Source organism: Armigeres subalbatus, chromosome 3 (genome assembly GCF_024139115.2).
Source record: "Armigeres subalbatus isolate Guangzhou_Male chromosome 3, GZ_Asu_2, whole genome shotgun sequence".
In the NCBI taxonomy this organism is placed as follows: domain Eukaryota; kingdom Metazoa; phylum Arthropoda; class Insecta; order Diptera; family Culicidae; genus Armigeres; species Armigeres subalbatus.
The window spans coordinates 119,755,320-119,773,175 of record NC_085141.1 but is presented as its reverse complement, the minus strand read 5'-3'; the positions used below and the strand labels follow the sequence as shown (position 1 = coordinate 119,773,175).

Here is a 17,856-nt window from a genome sequence, read left to right as displayed (position 1 = left end):
TTTTCGTAGTGCCCGTTTTGTCGTTGTACTTGAGAAACCTGTCAAGTTCACATCATTATGATGTTGAATCACCATATACAAAGCATGAATCGTCATTATACTTAGATGTTATTGTCCCGAGCCGTTTTAATAGTATAAATGTGTATTTTTTCGCAAATTTAAACAAGTTAAATGTGGATTTTCTGGTGGTGAAATGATGTTGTCATTCACTGTTCCGCAGGCATTGAAACATGATCTGAGCACAGGATGCTTGTGCAAAGATATTATCCATAATCAAAGAGCGGTCGAAACAGATATTATCATTTGAGCAAATTATTATGATCTTGATAGCCATCGTAGATCGGTTTTTGTTCACGTTGCAAAAGTGTTGCTACAACAAAAATTCTACCTAAATAGATATTTCTCCATGATGAACAATGCACTTTATTTACTGAACGGATAGATAAGTGAGATCAATAGCCCATCATTAATAGTATCTTTGCTCAGAAGATCAAATGATGGGATAGTTGACAATGCCTGCTGCTCCGTAACAAAAATACTTTCATTCTTCAGAATAAGCCAGGAATTGACGACTATCGACTATCATTTCAAGAATTATACGCTACGAAAAATATCCAACGAATGAGAAGGTTTTAATTAAAATGTAATTGATCGGAAAGTATGAGAGAAGATTTACTCAATTTCTTTTCAACTCTTCTTTCCAACACCATCTCACCTGGCTTCAAAAACACGTTTGAAACATATCTAGGAACTTTTTTCAAATGGGCGTAATTGATTCTGACCTTGATTTTTGAAACGGCGATTGTGCTCTTAATTCAAACTATTTCAGTGAACTTTTGTGTCCAACAGAAAGAACAGATTCCTATCTATCTAGTAGTAACGTCAGTTGTTCCAAATATGCTGAATTGGAAGAGTATTAGCCGTTTCAAATTTCAAGGTCAAATACAGTTACGCCTATTTGAAAAAAGTTCCTAGATATATGTTATTCACGTGTGTTCAAAATTTTGTAATCGGTCGACATAGGTATGATCATTTGGAAAAATAGCTCTGATTTTTTTCCACTAACTGAGCCGAAAAGATGTTTCGATTTAAAGAATTTTCTCGTCTGCTATCACAAACACAATAGTATCGAGATCGATTCAAAATCATGTATGTAAGCATGTTATTCGAAAATGACATAAATGAAAAATTTTGATCAAATACGTAACAGGTGTGGCCTTCTCAGTCTGAGGATAATCAAATCGGCTAGATTTTGAAACTACCCGACGTTTTGGCCGAATATATTTGGCCTTTTTCACGGAAAATTATTTGAAAAGGTCAAATACATTCGGCCGTTCATTTTGTATTATGATATATAATTCTAAATGAAATGAAAAACAAATGATGTAAATGTACTGCGAATGCAACTTGTTGCGAGAAAATCGGTTAAGGATTACTATAAGAAATGTTGGCTAATGTTTTTCGGTTTTTCATGTGCACACGCACACATACACACGGACAGACAGACATTTCTCGCTTAACTTTTCAAAAGGACCTAAGTAACATTTTTTTCATGAATTATTTTAAGTACTGCAATCGAAAGCTTACATGTTTTTCTGTTGATTGCGCTATTCAAATTAATTCATGAAAAAAATGTTACTTAGGTCCTTTTGAAAAGTTAAGTGAGATTTGTTCAGTTCAACGAGCTGAGTCGATTGGTATAGGATAACATCAAAAGTCTCCGAGCATTATATAAAAAGTTCCACTTTGGAGTCATATGATAACCTTTTGGTACAACTTTATTGTACGAGAAAGGCAAATTAAACTATTGGACTACATATAGGACCGCTCAAAGGCTCATTCTTAGACTGATCCTGTACTGCGCCTACTCGCATATCAGTTCCATACTAATTTTTCGCAAACTGAGACAATAGCCATTGAAATATCAAACAGTTTGTATTTTTTTCAAATTAAACAAATTCAATCACTGGCTTGCTGATTCTGAAGTTGCCTCCGTGGTATAGTACTAATGAACTTTATAGAATTTCTAATATTGAGACATTGTAACAAATGTCCAACAAAATAATTTCCAATTTTAGACAAAAATCATTACAATCTTCTATTGCAATGATTAGCTCCTTGTACCCTTAGTATAAATTAGGTTAAGTTTAGTTTAAGTTGAAAACATTGTAATTCCTACTTGAGATCGAAGTAGACAACGCGTGTGAATGGTTGAAACATAATTTCGCTGTCACAAATTTTCGTCTGTTTCTGTATATTACAAAATATTTCTGTAGAATTTAATTCAAATACATCATCACATGGCCTCCAACTTATCCGTTTGAGAATTGATCTACATTCCTCGATAGTGCCACGGTACCAGCTGTCCGATATGTTCCGCGATTTAATCCCGTGCCAATATGTATGATAGTGTTACCATCCGACGTCGCGGTCATGGTGTAATGACTACCGAACAATTGTCCAGCAAACATTAGTGAGAAGAAAATTATGTGCGTGTTTCGAATTTTAAACGTCAAGAGACAGCCGCTGATTTCTGCAAGGATGATGAATTTATTTAGTGCTTCCACAAATCGCACCCATGCTTTGAGACCCGATTCAAGAACTCAATTTTCCATAATCTGAACGTTTCCTAATATCTGCTCATTTCAAGGTGTTAAATCAAAATTGTGAGCTGGTACTGAGCTGAATCAACTTGACTATAGCAGCCAGGACAATAACAGCTATCGGAAGCTGATAACCCCACATGAAAATTTCGTAGCCGCCACGTGGTTACCACGATTTCATTGGAAGCAAAGGAGAATAACAAATGCAAACTTTAGGAAATTATGTGGTCTCTTCGGATATCCTTGGTGTTTGCTATTCAAAATTGGAGCTTTTTTGGACAAACTAAATTGGTGAGCACGTTCCAGTTCTTTACTTTTCTTTCCTTCATTGCTTCATCAATCTATACAAAAAAATGAACTAAATACGTACAGGGCATCGTTTGCTGCTATTGCCGCGGATATTGTGGGAGTCCCAGGTATCCGGTTCACGCTTTAGTCTGCAATGGTGGCTATTCTCTATCTACTCCCTGAGTAGTTAGTATGAATAAGGGCGTCCTTATGAAGTTTTGCTGTACCTGTTATGAACAACTAGTACATCCCTTTCCCTCCACATCCTGAAAAAAAACATTTCTTCCTGCAGATGTGATTCCTTTTTGTCGTACTAGTTGTCGTAACAAAAAGGGCACCATTACGGAGCATGAGATCTGATCAAATTATTCGTAGTACTACTTAATCAACGCCCCTTGTTGGGTGAGGGATAGAGGATGACTCACACACACACACAAAACATTGTAATTCCTACTTGGTTCAATTCAACCAGAGGAAATATCCTAACTGCCAGAGGAAATTGAAATGTATTAAAAATAACTAAAAACGTAACATAGCAAATAAGGATGGTAGTGTTAAGAAAACACGGAACACCTAGTCTAAGAGATGAATGCATGTATTAGATAATTAGCAAATAAAATCAGTTTAAAAAAACAAAAAAAGCAACGAAATTGGTGCCGTATTTCCTATTATCGCGATGAGGAATATATGTTCAGTGAGATGGAAAACGGAGCAGTTCCCCTAGAACCCGTGCATTACAATATGAAATGTTCATCATCATTGGCGTAACTACAGGGGGGCTAGGGGGGCGGGATGCGGGCTGTAGCTACTTTGCATAAGTATAGTACATAGAATTTTATATAGTATTTAATTTCGAACTAAATGCTAATGCTAAATAATAATGCTAAACACGAAGGATTTTACGTTCCTTTGATTCTCAACCCCAGGAAGTTGGAGTAGGAACAATGAATGCTGATTCAATGCTGGTTGAATAAATAACAGTAACAATCTATCAGAACAAACACAACTTCCGAGATTTTGAGAGGGAGAAGAGAATTTAAGTAAAATACTTAACGGCTTATATGGTCTTAATATTGAGACAATATAAAATTTTATAAAAATATTTAAGATTTACAGAAACACAGAATGTTTAGGTTAATGAAAAAAATCTAACAAATCCATTAAAATCGGTTTTTAATGGATTTTATCAGCAAGTAAGCAAGTGAATCCTTGAGGATTTTAAAGTTTTTCCAGAGTGTCGTTCACAGATAAAAATATGTTGTGATTTTAAATGTTTTTTCATGCACATATTTGGAGCATGCAAATAAACGCAATATTAACCCTTAAAGGCGCAAGGCGATTTTTTTAGAAATCGTCAGAAATATTTTTAACGTAAATAACCATTGAAATTATTAACATTAAACGTATTTTCGGTTTGTTGTTTTAAAACAACATTGCGCATTTAAGGGTTAAATCGATCTTACTGTTCTGTTAAGTCGAAATAAACTTAAATAGTGCTTGCTAGTAAAATTCAGTCAAATTTAATTGATTATTGAATGTCAATTCGTTTGATGGGTTCAGCTACAATTTCACACGTCGTTGAATATTCAAAACTATTTGCTTCGTTAGTAATTAGTCTATCAATGGAATACTTCGTCAAATTCGCGAAGTCATTAGTCATTAGTATAGATAGTAGAATCTATTCACTATCTATATCTATCTATTCCACTATCTATAGTCATTCGTTTATGAAATTGTGAGAAGAGTTTTGCTTCGACTTCGCAAATACAACCTATTGTATGACTCTATATAACAGAAAACGGCGACATTCCAAGTTATATCAAAATTAACAGTAAACAGTTATCACAACATAGCGAGAACAGCTACAACGTCTGTTCTCTGTGTCTAACTTTCTTTCTGCAGATTTGTCTAAAAAAGCGTTCTAGGGATTTTGTCATTATTTTCTGAAAATTTTGAATTGCTAGTAAACACGCTGGGCTTGAGTAGCTAATCATTAAATGAGAGTAAACTTAGAGTTTTTTAGGATGGATTTCCAATACATAACAGATTTTTTTCTTTGTTATTTTCGAGAATCCTATATTTTGTATGTCATGAGGGCTGACCGTCGATAAACATCATTTGTAATATGCAAGTCGTATATAGATGTGTTGAAAGAGCTGCTTGATAAGCCAACAAAGCGAAAGTAGTTGCTTTTCTGTGTTTTTGACTGTAAAATAAAAATACTCACGGAAATAATGTCAAAAAAAATTTTAAAATAGGAAAATTAAAAAAAAAAAATAGTTAGCCCCCTCCCTAGAATTTTTGCTTAGTTACGCCATTGTTCATCATATTTTGATATATCAAATTGACTGTCAATGGACTATTCTGACGTAAAAATGTTGTCTCACACGCAAAAATGCTGATACCCGAAAGTCGACGCATGGTGCTGTCCATACACATTAGACCTCTTCATGTTTTCAAAAAGTATCAAAAATTCAACCGGTCAGCGCGGAATCGCAATTCGTATGCTAAGATAAGCCTTCTGTCAAATTTTCAGCTGATTCGGATTCAATGGCGCAAGTTAATTTAGTGTTTTAAGGCTATTTTAAATTTTGAAAAAAATCTAACAAGAGATATAAACGCCGAAAACTATCGCAACAACCTCTATACGGAATCTTTTGGTGTGCTCTACAAGTCTTGTGAGCATTGCGATTCATTCTGTTCACGTTTTGACCATGTTAAAGTGATTTACGAGCTTTTAAGTACATACAAACACTGTTTCCCATAGAAGTCGTTGTTCTACAAAATTCTTGAATTTCTAACAAATCATGACTATTTTATTATATTATTATTCCTCTTTTTTCCCTGGATATTTGAGTAACATAATTGCCAATGTGCGATTTACGGTTAAATTCTTAAAAATCAGAAGCTGAGCATTTCTCGCTTAACTTTTCAAAAGGATCTAAGTAACATTTTTTTCATGAATTATTTTGAATAGCACAATCAACAGAACAACATGAAAGCTATTGATTGCTGTTCTCAAATTTTCAATAATTCATGAAAAAAATGTTACTTAGGTCCTTTTGAAAAGTTAAGCGAGATTTGTCATAAATTTGCACGTTAGGATTTCTTCAAACAAGTTATAAATCCAGGAGGAGATCGGCCGGCTGAAAAACAACAAAGCCCCTGGAGTTGACCAACTACCAGGAGAGCTGTTTAAACACGATGGTGAAGCACTGGCTAGAGCGCTGCACTGGGTGATTACCAAGGTTTGGGAGGATGAGGTACTGCCGCAGGAGTGGATGGAAGGTGTCGTGTGTCCCATCTACAAAAAGGGCGCAATAGCATTGCTGAACGCCGCCTACAAGGTACTCTCCCAAATTTTATGCCGCCGACAAACACCAATTGCGAAAGAGTTCGTGAGACAGTACCAGGCGGGATTTATGGGTGAACGCTCTACCACAGACCAGGTGTTCGCCGTACGTCAGGTATTGCAGAAATGACGCGAATACAACGTGCCCATACATCATCTATTTTTCGACTGCAAAGCCGCATATGATACAATCGATCGGGACCAGCTGGCAGCTAATGCACGAAAACGGATTTCCGGATAAACTGATACGGTTGATCAAGGCGACGATGGATCGGGTGATGTGCGTAGTTCGAGTTTCAGGGGCATTCTCGAGTCCCTTCGAAACGCGCAGAGGATTACGACAAGATGATGGTCTCGTCTGCTATTCGTGTCTGTCGTGTCTGCTATTCCACATCGCTTCGGAGAAAGTAATACGAAAGGCAGGGATTGACACGAGTGGTACGATTTTCACGAAGCCCGTCCAGTTATTTGGTTTCGCCGACGACATTGATACAATGGCACGTAACTTTGAGAGGATGGAGGAAGCCTACATCAGACTGAAAACCGAAGCTAAACGAATTGGACTAGTCTTCAACACGTCGACGAATTCGTGTACTTGGGCTCACTGGTAACCGCCGATAACGATACCAGCAGAGAAATTCGGAGACGCATCATGGCAGGAAATCGTACGTACTTTGGACTCCGCAAAACGCTCCGATCGAATAGAGTTCGCCGTCGTACCAAACTGGACTCTGGACTCTATGGACACGAGACCTGGACGATGTTCGTGGAGGACCAACGCGCACTGGGAGTTTTCGAAATAAAAGTGCTGCGCACCATCTATGGTGGGGTGCAGATGGCGGGCGGTTCGTGGAGGAGGCGAATGAACCACGAGTTGCATCAGCTGTTGGGTGAACTATCCATCGTAATGATCACATTCAATTCTTAGGATCATAACGTGCATGTACCATTTTTAAGGGGGAACACGGGTACCTTGTCGTCCACATAAGTATAACGTTACTGCGGTGTGGCTATCACTTATATATAATTCATGGTCTGCGTAAAAAGCTGAATAGAAGCATTTGTATTTTAACACAATTTTAAAATAAATGCCAACGCCGGATATATTATTTATAGTTTCGCTAAAATCAAATCACACGTAATTTGGCGTGGTATCTTTTTTAGCGTGTTTTTGATATGCTCACAAACACATTCTCATATTCAAGGATTTAATGGGTTTCCAGGATTGGCCACTTCCTGGAGTTATTCCGAATTTAAAATGGCCATTTCTTAGAACGCATACTTCGGATATGATTATTTCAGAAATTTGTTTGGAAACGACACATAAACTATGCCAAACTTAATCAGGGATTTAATTAGTCCAAGATATGTCCTGTATTCCGGACGTTCCGCCGGAACCTGTTACGGGGTCACTTTACGGAAAAAGGCGAATACTATCATGCGGCATATCAAACATCATGATTTCTAAAGTTATGGCATTCTATTGTAATTTAGTACTTCATGGACCTTATTCGAACCGATTGGAATCGGTGAACGGATTTTCCTAGTACCGGTTTAAGAGTCAACTTTGGGAAATAAGCAAACCCCATAATGCAACATAACAAATTACATGATTTCAAATGTTATAGATCTATATTGTGGTTATGTACTTCATGTACCATATTTGGACCAATTGGACCCGGTAGACATGTAGGTTTTTACTTCATGGACAATATTTGAATAGATTTGAAATGTTGCACTGATTCGAATAGAGAAAAATGTCTTTTGATAAAGCAGGGAGTGGAAAAAAAATAAAATAAAATGATTATAAAATCTAAAAACTTATCACTTGAACTGTTTCTAACTTACCTGAAATGTTTCTAACGAAGTTTCATAACATAAAGACAATGGCATTTCAATAATCTCAATTCGTGTCCGCAGCGGTGTTGTATTGTTATAATCACATATTTTATATATATTTATTTCTTGTTATTATTATATAATATTTTGGTATTTATATATTAATTTTCATGTTTTGTTCTTATTTTCTTCATTTGGTTTTGCTCATAACGCGTTCTCTATCGTATCGGGTTCCTGTTTTCTATGTTTGTTTGCTGAATCGGTCCATGGTTAAAATTTGGTTTCATTTTGCCGTTCATGTGTTTAGTTGTCTTGCTTCTACTTAGGTTCCACGATTCTTTTTCTCGTTTGTTTCATAACGAACAGCGCGATTCTTGAATGTTTCCTGATTGATTTTCCGTTTTCTATTCGGATTTGTAGACATTTAAAAAGGTATCTACACATGCTCTGTCCCATACATGTAACATTTGGTTTCCATTTGATTGGTGATGATGGCACATCAAACTCTGCTCTGTTTGATACAATTGGGTTGGGCTGTTGCGGAACCGAACGAGTCGTGAGAAAGAAAGTGTGTGTGTGTGCGTGTGTGTTTGTATTTATGTGTACATGAGATAGGAAGAAAACATCCTAGCAAAATGAATATCGCGTGCGAATCCGCTCGATGACGCACATGTTCCATCCCTGGAGTTTCTTAGTGGAGTTACTTGATCGCTTAGTTACGGTGGGATACTTTCAAAAGGGGGATATTGAAACTAATTAGTTCTTTCTTAGTTGACGACGTTCTGCTACTGTTTTACTCTTGTGGATGAAATGTAGGCGTTAGCTAGTCTTAGAGTACGGAGTAGGAACAAAACTTAAAGATTGTCCGTAAATGAAGCTGGCAAGAACGATGTGATTCATTTGTCTAGTTGTCAGAAAATACGAGCGATTGTACGCTAATGATCGTCAACGAAAATTGTAAATAAATAGTACAAGTTTCCTAAATAGAACATCAATAAATTATGCACAACAGTTAAACCTTGTTTAATCTGTCTCTTTTTATGCAATACTTTTTGTTTTGCTTTCTCGATTTTGTGCTCGTCTGTTATATCCTATTTTATTACACATTGCGTCTACTACTTTTTAATCTCTGCTTTTTAAAACCACGATTTGTATTTTTTTTGTGAGGATCTAGTATAAAAGTGATCAGAACATCGCTTTGGTGACCATATTCATCACTTTATTGTGTTTGCTGCATCCTTACAGTCTCTGTAACATTCAGTGCACTAATTTACTTATACGTTATCATAAATATTTTATATTCATATACATACTGCTTAGTGCATCCACTTGTTCGCTCTTGCTTTTAGTACTTTCTTGCTATTGTTTGACTTCTGCGATTTGTTTCTAATTTTTGCTGGCGTTAATTTCGTTTTCTTCTTTAGTCTGTATATTTTCAGCGTACATTTATGTGATACATCATACGCATTCTCTTCCAGTTTTTTTAGTGTATTCCACCACGATACTGCTTCTGCTGCAATATGATTTAGAATAATAATATAGTGTTCTTTAATCTACCTAAACATTTAACTAATTTACACGGATTTTCTTATTTTTAATCAACGGTTTTCTGCATTTAATGGTTTGTTATTTTGTCTTCTGCGGCTGAATTTCTTCCTGTTTCTTCAACGTAAATTTGTCATATGAATACACAACAATAAGTTATCAACAAAATGTTGCATTGCGACGTATTTCATGCTTTGCCGCAATGGACATATGCTAAACAAAGGGAAAAACTTTAACCTGCTCTAATGGGAAGATTTTCATTCGAGTAAGTTTGGAAATGTGTGTTCCTTTTAGTTTTTTTTTCTTGGAGTACCCAGTCTCCCACAGACTGGTTTTCTGTTATGTGTGGGTGGGAGTATGTACGATTCGGTGTAACATTTTTTTGTTGGCGGTCTCGTGAAACAAAACATTTTATTCGCACTGCGTTCAACATTCCCGTGAACATACCTATCGAGGTTTCCAAATTAATAAAAATACGATTGTGTATACCCGCCTAACGCCGGAATCTATATGTTTTAAAATCTCAGTTTTTGGTATGCTCTTCCTTTAATACAATACTTCAAATCTGCTTCATACAATCAGACGGATTTTCTTTTTTTCTGGGTTCATTCACTGTTGAACGTTTCTTGCATTTTCTAATTCATCGCATTGAAAATGCTTAGTAAAACAATGCCACCATTCATTTATCTAACCCTCACCTGCTAATAGCTTTCCTTTGCACAATTTCCTTTATTTTGATGTTTCCACTCAGAAAGTAATGCTACACATAAAAACTATGATCCAGGAACCAACAAAAATCATTTATTTTACTCTGTGCAATCACATCATGTCCGAGGTTCAGTTGCACAAATTCAATTCGCACCTGCTTTTTAGACTTAACAAAAAAAGAAACATTCAAGACTTCTCCGAACAACTTTTTTTTTGCAAACTTCCTACATCCATAGGTTTTCCTCTTCAGGTTCTAGGGTATCGAAATTATGGAGGATTCTAAATCTAAAATAAATATAAAAATGAGACGAAATTCATAATCTCGCTGTAATGGTCGATAATTTTGTTTCTTAACGTTATGACAAAATTTAGCTTGAAAAGTTATCAAGTAGTATTAATAATAAAGTTAAAAACCAGATTCGAAAAAAAAATTAACTAAACTTAGGTTGTGTATGCTGAAATTCAGAAAGATGTGAAAAAATAATGAATTCAACTAGTTTTGTAGGATTGTAATTTTTTTTGAAAAGGTTCGCTATAAAATACCAGAAAATAAAATTGTCTGCTTATACAGACTTTGCTTTTTTGTTGCTGTTTAATGGTATAGCATGCTGTATGCATGAGTCATTTGACTGTAATAAAGAATGTATAGCTAATTTTGTATTTTGTTGTTCAGAATATTACACATTTAACGACACAAATAGTAATAATTATACCATCTCATCATCGGGAAGCCATATGAACTTCCACTCCTTTGCCATCTACTAATTTCCTCTACCAACGACTTCGTTTGTAAATAGCTCTACTATTGAGAGTATAAAATCTCGCAACACTTTTACTGATATTTTACTCTTTCGTTTTCCTATAACAACATTCCTTAGTCCTAGCTAGCTCCGGTTGGTGAGTTCCATGGTAAGAGATTACTTCGTTCTAAATATGACATAACTATAATAAAGGTAATACATTTTTAAGGTTTTGGAGATTTTTTCTTCAAATTGTTGACTAGTTGCTTTGCTAGATTGTAAAAAATGTGAACTGGTAAACACTTAAATCTTTTCACAGATTTCGGTGAATTTTGTTTCAATTCACAAAAATTTCGGCGATTTTTCCTTTGTTCAACTGTCAAAACCACCGAAAATCTGTAAAATTATTCACCGAACAGTTCTGCTGTTGAGATTTCGGTGAAATTTCACAGAAATCTGCGATTTATTTTAAATGTGTAGATTCTCTGACAATATGATTTTTTTTCGCCATTCGATTCTTAGTGTTGATAAATGTTGTTTTATGTCATTTATCAAATTTGTCGAAAATGTTGATTCAAATTACATTCCCTATGCATTTCCATTCCTGTCCTATTTCAAAAGATTTCGCCTGTTCGAAAAAAATACGTGCATTGACACGATTCAATGAAATATCTTTGTTTTTGTATTGAACGGGAGCTACGACTAATTATTCAAATAAATTTGAATAAAGGAAGGAGAGAAAAAAAATGAGCCACTTTTTCGCAACAGAAGATAGGCCGGAACCTTTTTCATTTTTATACATTTTTTTTCGAGGCTCAATACTAAAAACTATTTATTTCGACGAATTATGATGACTGCTATATTTGTATTTTCTGGAAATTAATTTGAGTATTTCAGAATGTCATACAATATTAGTTCATGTGGCACCCCATTTTACCCAGTCACATTTAATGATTAGCGAATGCGACTTGTTCTATTTAGCAAAGCAACCTGTCAACCCTTAAATGAATCCGTAACTCTTGGAACAATATAACCGTAACGACAACTCAAAGTACGCACTTGACTAAACTCCACTTTTCTAACAGGTAAAACATGATCTAATGACTAGCGTGGCGAAAGCATACTTGAATTATGGCGACGACTTATCGAAAACTATTCCTATATGCCTAAAATAACTTGTGGATAAAAGCAATCATTTTACTCAACCAGTTTCAGATTGTTCTGTAGTTTATTTGTTTAAGTCAGATGATTCGTATAATAGTTTGGACAAGTTTGAACCAAAGTTCAATAGTTGAGGAGCTTTTCCTATGGTCCAAATTACATAGAAACAAGATTTACATTTGATGAAATGCGTTTAAAACAAATTAACCTAGATATGATAGTTTGCTGGACATATTACTCAGTAAACGAAATACTTAGCAGCATTAAACTTAACAAAAACACAAAAGTTAACATCAAAATATTGCACTCAATAAGCTCCACTTTAAGAGCGCAAATACTCCTACTGATTAAAGCTATTACTTCACTACACAAAATAAACCGATGAAAGCCTAAACAAAAAAAATCACTGCATAATCGATAATTCGTTCGATTTTATCGCAATAAGTATGGCAACTAAACTCAATACCATAAAGTAACAGATTCTTCAACGAAACGTGTCTTGCATTTGTAATGCTACCCTCACTCGAAACTATCAACTAAAAAGAAGTTATTCCTACTAAAATCGACTGGTTCGTTTCGGTCTGACGTGCTTCGTGCTCTTTGCACTGCCGTACTCTGAATTTTACTTGGCGTGGCCGCCCAAAATTAGCTTTTCCTAATCTCGTTTGTAACATTTCGAGCGCTGTTCCAACTTTGCATTCGGTATACAGTCGCTTTCGATACCGATCGGTTATTGGAGTGATGGCATTTGTAATAAAAATCAGGACTGTCCTGCGATTATAAAATCTCCTAGAACGTGTTCGCTCTTTTCATTTTTTTTTCTTTATAACTTCCCTATTAGTGCTCCTAAACTTGGAGCAACACCTATTTGTTGTATGTGTATGCTTGTATTGTTTGTGTGCTTACTTGTGTTTTGTTTTACTCTTTGGTTTTATCACTTATAAGCGGTAAAGCGCGCAATGTATATAAATGTGTGCTTGTTGTTTGTTACTCTGGTTGATTTGCATAATGCTCGTCTTTTAACAAACAAGCTTACGCTCAGGACCAAACTCGGCATTCACGAACGAAAATCCGGCAAACTCTTCCTGGTTGATGCAACGGATGATGTCGTTCGGTACTGGGGTTAATACTGGGTCCTCCTTGGTAAACTCGGTATCGAAATTGAGGGCATCACGTGCACTTCGCTGAAAAGCATAAAAAGGTCGAAATATTGTCAAATACAGGTCCAAATATCAAGGTTCCGAACATTTCGATTACTTACCACTCTTGGCCGGAATGGTGGTCGTACTTTTCGCTGCTCTAGCGCTTCCCAATCCATGTCTTTGAAGAACGGATGAGTACGTATCTGGTTTTCGCCATCAATACAGCCTAACCGCCTCGCTGCATTCTTTGTCATGAATCCTGGAGACAAGATAAAAAGATGTCGTTAGAGCTGCTTTTATCAGCGGTAGTAAAACAGAGAACTATAGAAAAACAGAACAATACCTTTACGGTCTTTAAAAAAATATGATCTGTCCACATCCAACATTCAGTTGAGGTATATTCGGACTAATGAGAATGATCGTTGAATCAAAAATAAACCGAATTTCCCGTTGAATACAACTATTTGTTATCTAATTCAACATGATTCCCCGTTAGATGCAACTTGTGGCGAACAAAATTGTTAAAGGATGCAGTAACAAAAATACAAAAGGGAAGCAGGACATCATCAAGAGCTGAATTGATTGGTATGACATGCAGCCTTTCTACCATCCAAACATTTATTTTTGATGTGATCAGGTGGCAAAAACCAAATCACGAAGTTAAAATCATTCAACGCTATTTTATATATTTATTTTTGCAACAAGTTGCTTATACTACCAGAAAAACTGGTTATTTGTTCAGCTGGTTTATAAAATTTAAAGTACCCTAATAAAACATGTTGAAAACAGTTACGAAAATTCAAATTCACGGAATAGAGCTAACCCTCGTCAATCCTATACTAACCTTTTAGAATCGAGACTGCTTCACGTGATAGCCAAACTGGATACAGCACGTCATCTCGGAGAATAGCTTCGAACAGATCATCCTCGTTATCCGCCTCGAATGGCGGTTGCCCCGCCATCATTTCATACATTAGAACACCTAATGCCCACCAATCTACCGACGGGCCGTAATCCAACTCTTGCAAAATTTCCGGAGCAATATAGTCGGGTGTGCCACAGAACGTCGAGGTCAAATTTTCACCGATGATACCCTCCTGAAAAAGAAATGCATTCATTTGAAAAATAACCTTCCAATTCCTTAGCACAAACTACCAACACCTACCTTGCACATTCCAAAGTCAGCCAGCTTGCAATGACCTTCGGCGTCCAGTAGAATGTTGTCCAGTTTCAAATCCCGATAAATTACTCCGTTGCGATGAAGAAACTGCAGTGCTAACGTCACTTCAGCCGCATAGAACGCCGCCCGCGGCTCATCAAATTTGCGCGCCCGCTGAATCTGGAACATCAAATCTCCCCCGTTGACGTACTCCATCACGAAGAACAAACGGTCCGGCGTTTGGAAGCACGAGTGCAGCGCTGTCAAGAACGGATGTTTGGCCGCTAGCGCCAGAATTCGCTTCTCGGTCATCGTACAGTCCACATCGTCGTCCTGCAGGATGACGTCCTTCTTCAGCACCTTGATGGCGTACACCTCGTCGGTACCTTTCCGTTCGGCCAGCATGACCTTTCCGAAGGAACCTTTGCCAAGCACTTTGATAAAGTTGAAATCGTTCAGACACGACTTGCCAACCGTGAGGCCACCGCTCGCCGCCCGGTTGCTGTCGTCGTCCTGAGTCGTGGCACCGGCGGCGCCGACCTGTTTCTGCTGCTGACTAGACGTTGGTCGGCCACCCAGATGTTGCTGTTGTGCGCCCGGCTGCGAATGCAGACTCTCCGTGTCCAAGCTGCTCTTTGTCGAAAGCGAATCCAGCGAACTGTCCTCGCTGCGTTCGGAGGTGGATGAGTTATCACTAGGCGCTTGGTTTAAATACTGCAATTAGTCAATCGGAAAATATCGATTTTATTAGAACAATTTTCCACAGTGTGTGATGGGCTGTAGCGAGCGGAAATTTCAAGCGACGAGGTGGCCGAGAGGTTAAGGCGTTGGACTGCTAATCCAATGTGCTCTGCACGCGTGGGTTCGAATCCCATCCTCGTCGAGAAACTTTTTATTTTTTTTGTGGATGTAGAAAGCTAAGCAAAAGTGTAAAACAGTTCACTAAATGCATTTGAAATATCATTTTCGTTTAAAAATTATTTAGATTTATTTTTAATTCACGTCTTATGTTGTTTGACTAGTAGTAAGACCAAATATTTGAATAAAAAAAATTAAAATTATTTAAAAAAATTGGAAAATTAGAAACTATTTAGACTTGACGGGTCTGGCTGAAATGTTTACAGTAGCTTCTGGGAGAAAAACTTCACTAAGATATTTTGAATTATGTATTTTGTTCTTTTCTGTATGGTCTGCTTTAATAGTTTAGGTGATAATTGTTTAAATGTATGTATTTCATGTAAATATGCTGACGGTTAGAGATATTTTTCTAAAAGTTTAGAAAACATTACCATCACCATTTACTTCTCCTGTTGTTCCTTCAATAATGCCATATAAACGTTTTTTGTTTACAGAGGAATTAAACTACCGGTGGACACATAATTATGCCATGTTATAAACGTGTGAAAATTATAAATATCCATTAAACATGGAGCAATTATGTGAGACATTTCTTCACCGAACATCTATTAGGAATTCTAAAAAGAAAAAAAATCTTTGCAATTTTGTTCAGCAGGTCCTGGGTAGTTCTTCTTTTTGCAATATTTTCCAAATTTTTCAAACATTTTGTAGCACATTGCTCTTTTGATAGTTCATATATTGTATTTGCTCTACTAATTCATCAAGAAGTTTTTTTTACAAAAGTAAAAGGAACTCCTTAAAAAAAAACAGGAAACATCTATGTACTTGTTTCTCAAATTCCGATTGTCACCTTAAAGGGATTCCTCCAGGCATTGAGATAAACAACTTAGATGCTTCTCTGAATGTGATCATTTCAGGCATTCCGAAAATTTCTGCTTTTCTGCAATGTCTAAAGTGAGCTATGCTTGGGTAACGGGAGGTAAGTTAGCCTAGGATGTAAAGTTGGATCATCACGCAAATTGATAAATAATTCAGCGATAATACATCGTTTTGTAGAGATATTTATCACTGCTTCTATAAAAAAAATGCATCAAGGCCCGATGCCCACGTAGCGTCTTTTCAACGCTGCGTGCACACGGCGTTAAAAGGACGCATGTGTGCATCGGGAAAAAGCGGTAACGCAGCGTCGTCGCACCGATACACACTTGTACAAAAAACTTGTAGAAAAAACGCTACGTAGGCATCGGCCCCAAGCATATTTTATTTACAATACGCGTAAATTCATGTACTTCTTCATTATCACTTTGAGTCACTTTGACTCGTTTTTTTGCTTTGCCCAATAAAGTAGTTTTCTGAATTGTCTTACCTACTTTCGCCACTAGACGAAAGGATAACATCATTATTTTCATTAGTATAGCGACATGATTAAATAAAACGTTTCGGGACATTATTGGAAGTACTTGTTGTTAAATTGCAGCATATAATATTTTTTTGAAGCAGCACATTATTATTGTCTTTTACAAACGAATTATATTGAATAATGCATCAACCTTTCATGGGCTGAATAAGCATCCACCACCAGAGCTAAGATTAGGAAAATTTGCCGAACATGAAGTCCATTTCGCTCGAGACTTTACACAATTATTGTTGTTTTTGACTACTTGGCGTAATATCAAAAAGTATGCAAGTCGCCTGATGGCATAATTTTGGTTGGAGCTTCAATATACAATGAGCGAAATAAAAGTAGCACCACCATGTTAGTTAACAAATGTTAATTAATCTAAAATTATGAACATATGACGGTTATTTCACGGTAATCACATTCTGTTGCATTGCAACGTTGTTTAACATGTAAAGGTAAAATATCCATAAACATCGTAACAGTTTAATCCCAAACATGTCGAAAGGTTAATAGAGATTATTGGCTAGCCCCGATATCTATCCCACACTTCCTCCATTCTTTCTTGTAAATTTTCAGCTGTTAATAAAAATATCAAAATGCTTTATATACAATAAACGAGATGGTGCCTGCGAAAGTGGCGCATGTCACATTGAGTATATTTTAGGAGACGAATTTTTCAAAAACCAGAAATCAAATTTATAACTTTCTGACTCTTAACTGTACCTACATGTTATGAGTTATCTGTTATATGACGAGTTTATTACTATTCGACTTAATGCCACCATGTTGTAATCTTTACTCATACGTATTTCAACCTCAACTGTAATGCCGTCTCCTCCAGTGTCTCCCAGTGACTGGACTCGACGACTAGTCGAATCAAGTACGAGACACTGAAGTCGGACTCACAGTTGAAGTCGAAATACGTATCTGTAAAAATTACAACGTGGTGAAATTAAATGGAATGGTACTAAGCTTGTCTAATGACAGGTGATGACATTCCTCTAAAAGAACTCATTAGTGATATGCCTAAAGATAGTAGTGAGAAAAGGACATTCAATC

General features: G+C 36.4%; 1 protein-coding gene and 1 non-coding gene across 4 annotated transcripts in view; one reads left to right on the top strand and one right to left on the bottom strand.

Annotated features, from left to right (window-relative positions):
- Positions 1-8,181: 8,181 nt before the first annotated feature.
- Positions 8,182-17,856, bottom strand: part of LOC134223634 (protein kinase C) — a 133,924-nt gene continuing 124,249 nt past the window's right edge. For all 3 annotated transcript variants that reach the window (XM_062702821.1, XM_062702820.1, XM_062702822.1), the window contains 4 exons: positions 14,544-15,251; positions 14,223-14,475; positions 13,498-13,637; positions 8,182-13,420 (listed from right to left, as the gene is read on the bottom strand). In XM_062702821.1, coding sequence (XP_062558805.1) covers positions 13,256-13,420; positions 13,498-13,637; positions 14,223-14,475; positions 14,544-15,251 — 1,266 coding nt within the window. In that variant the 3' untranslated portion in view covers positions 8,182-13,255. The remainder of the gene's footprint in view (positions 13,421-13,497; positions 13,638-14,222; positions 14,476-14,543; positions 15,252-17,856) is intronic.
- On the top strand, positions 15,339-15,420 carry Trnas-gcu (transfer RNA serine (anticodon GCU)). The gene has a single exon. It is a non-coding gene; the product is annotated as a tRNA-Ser (tRNA).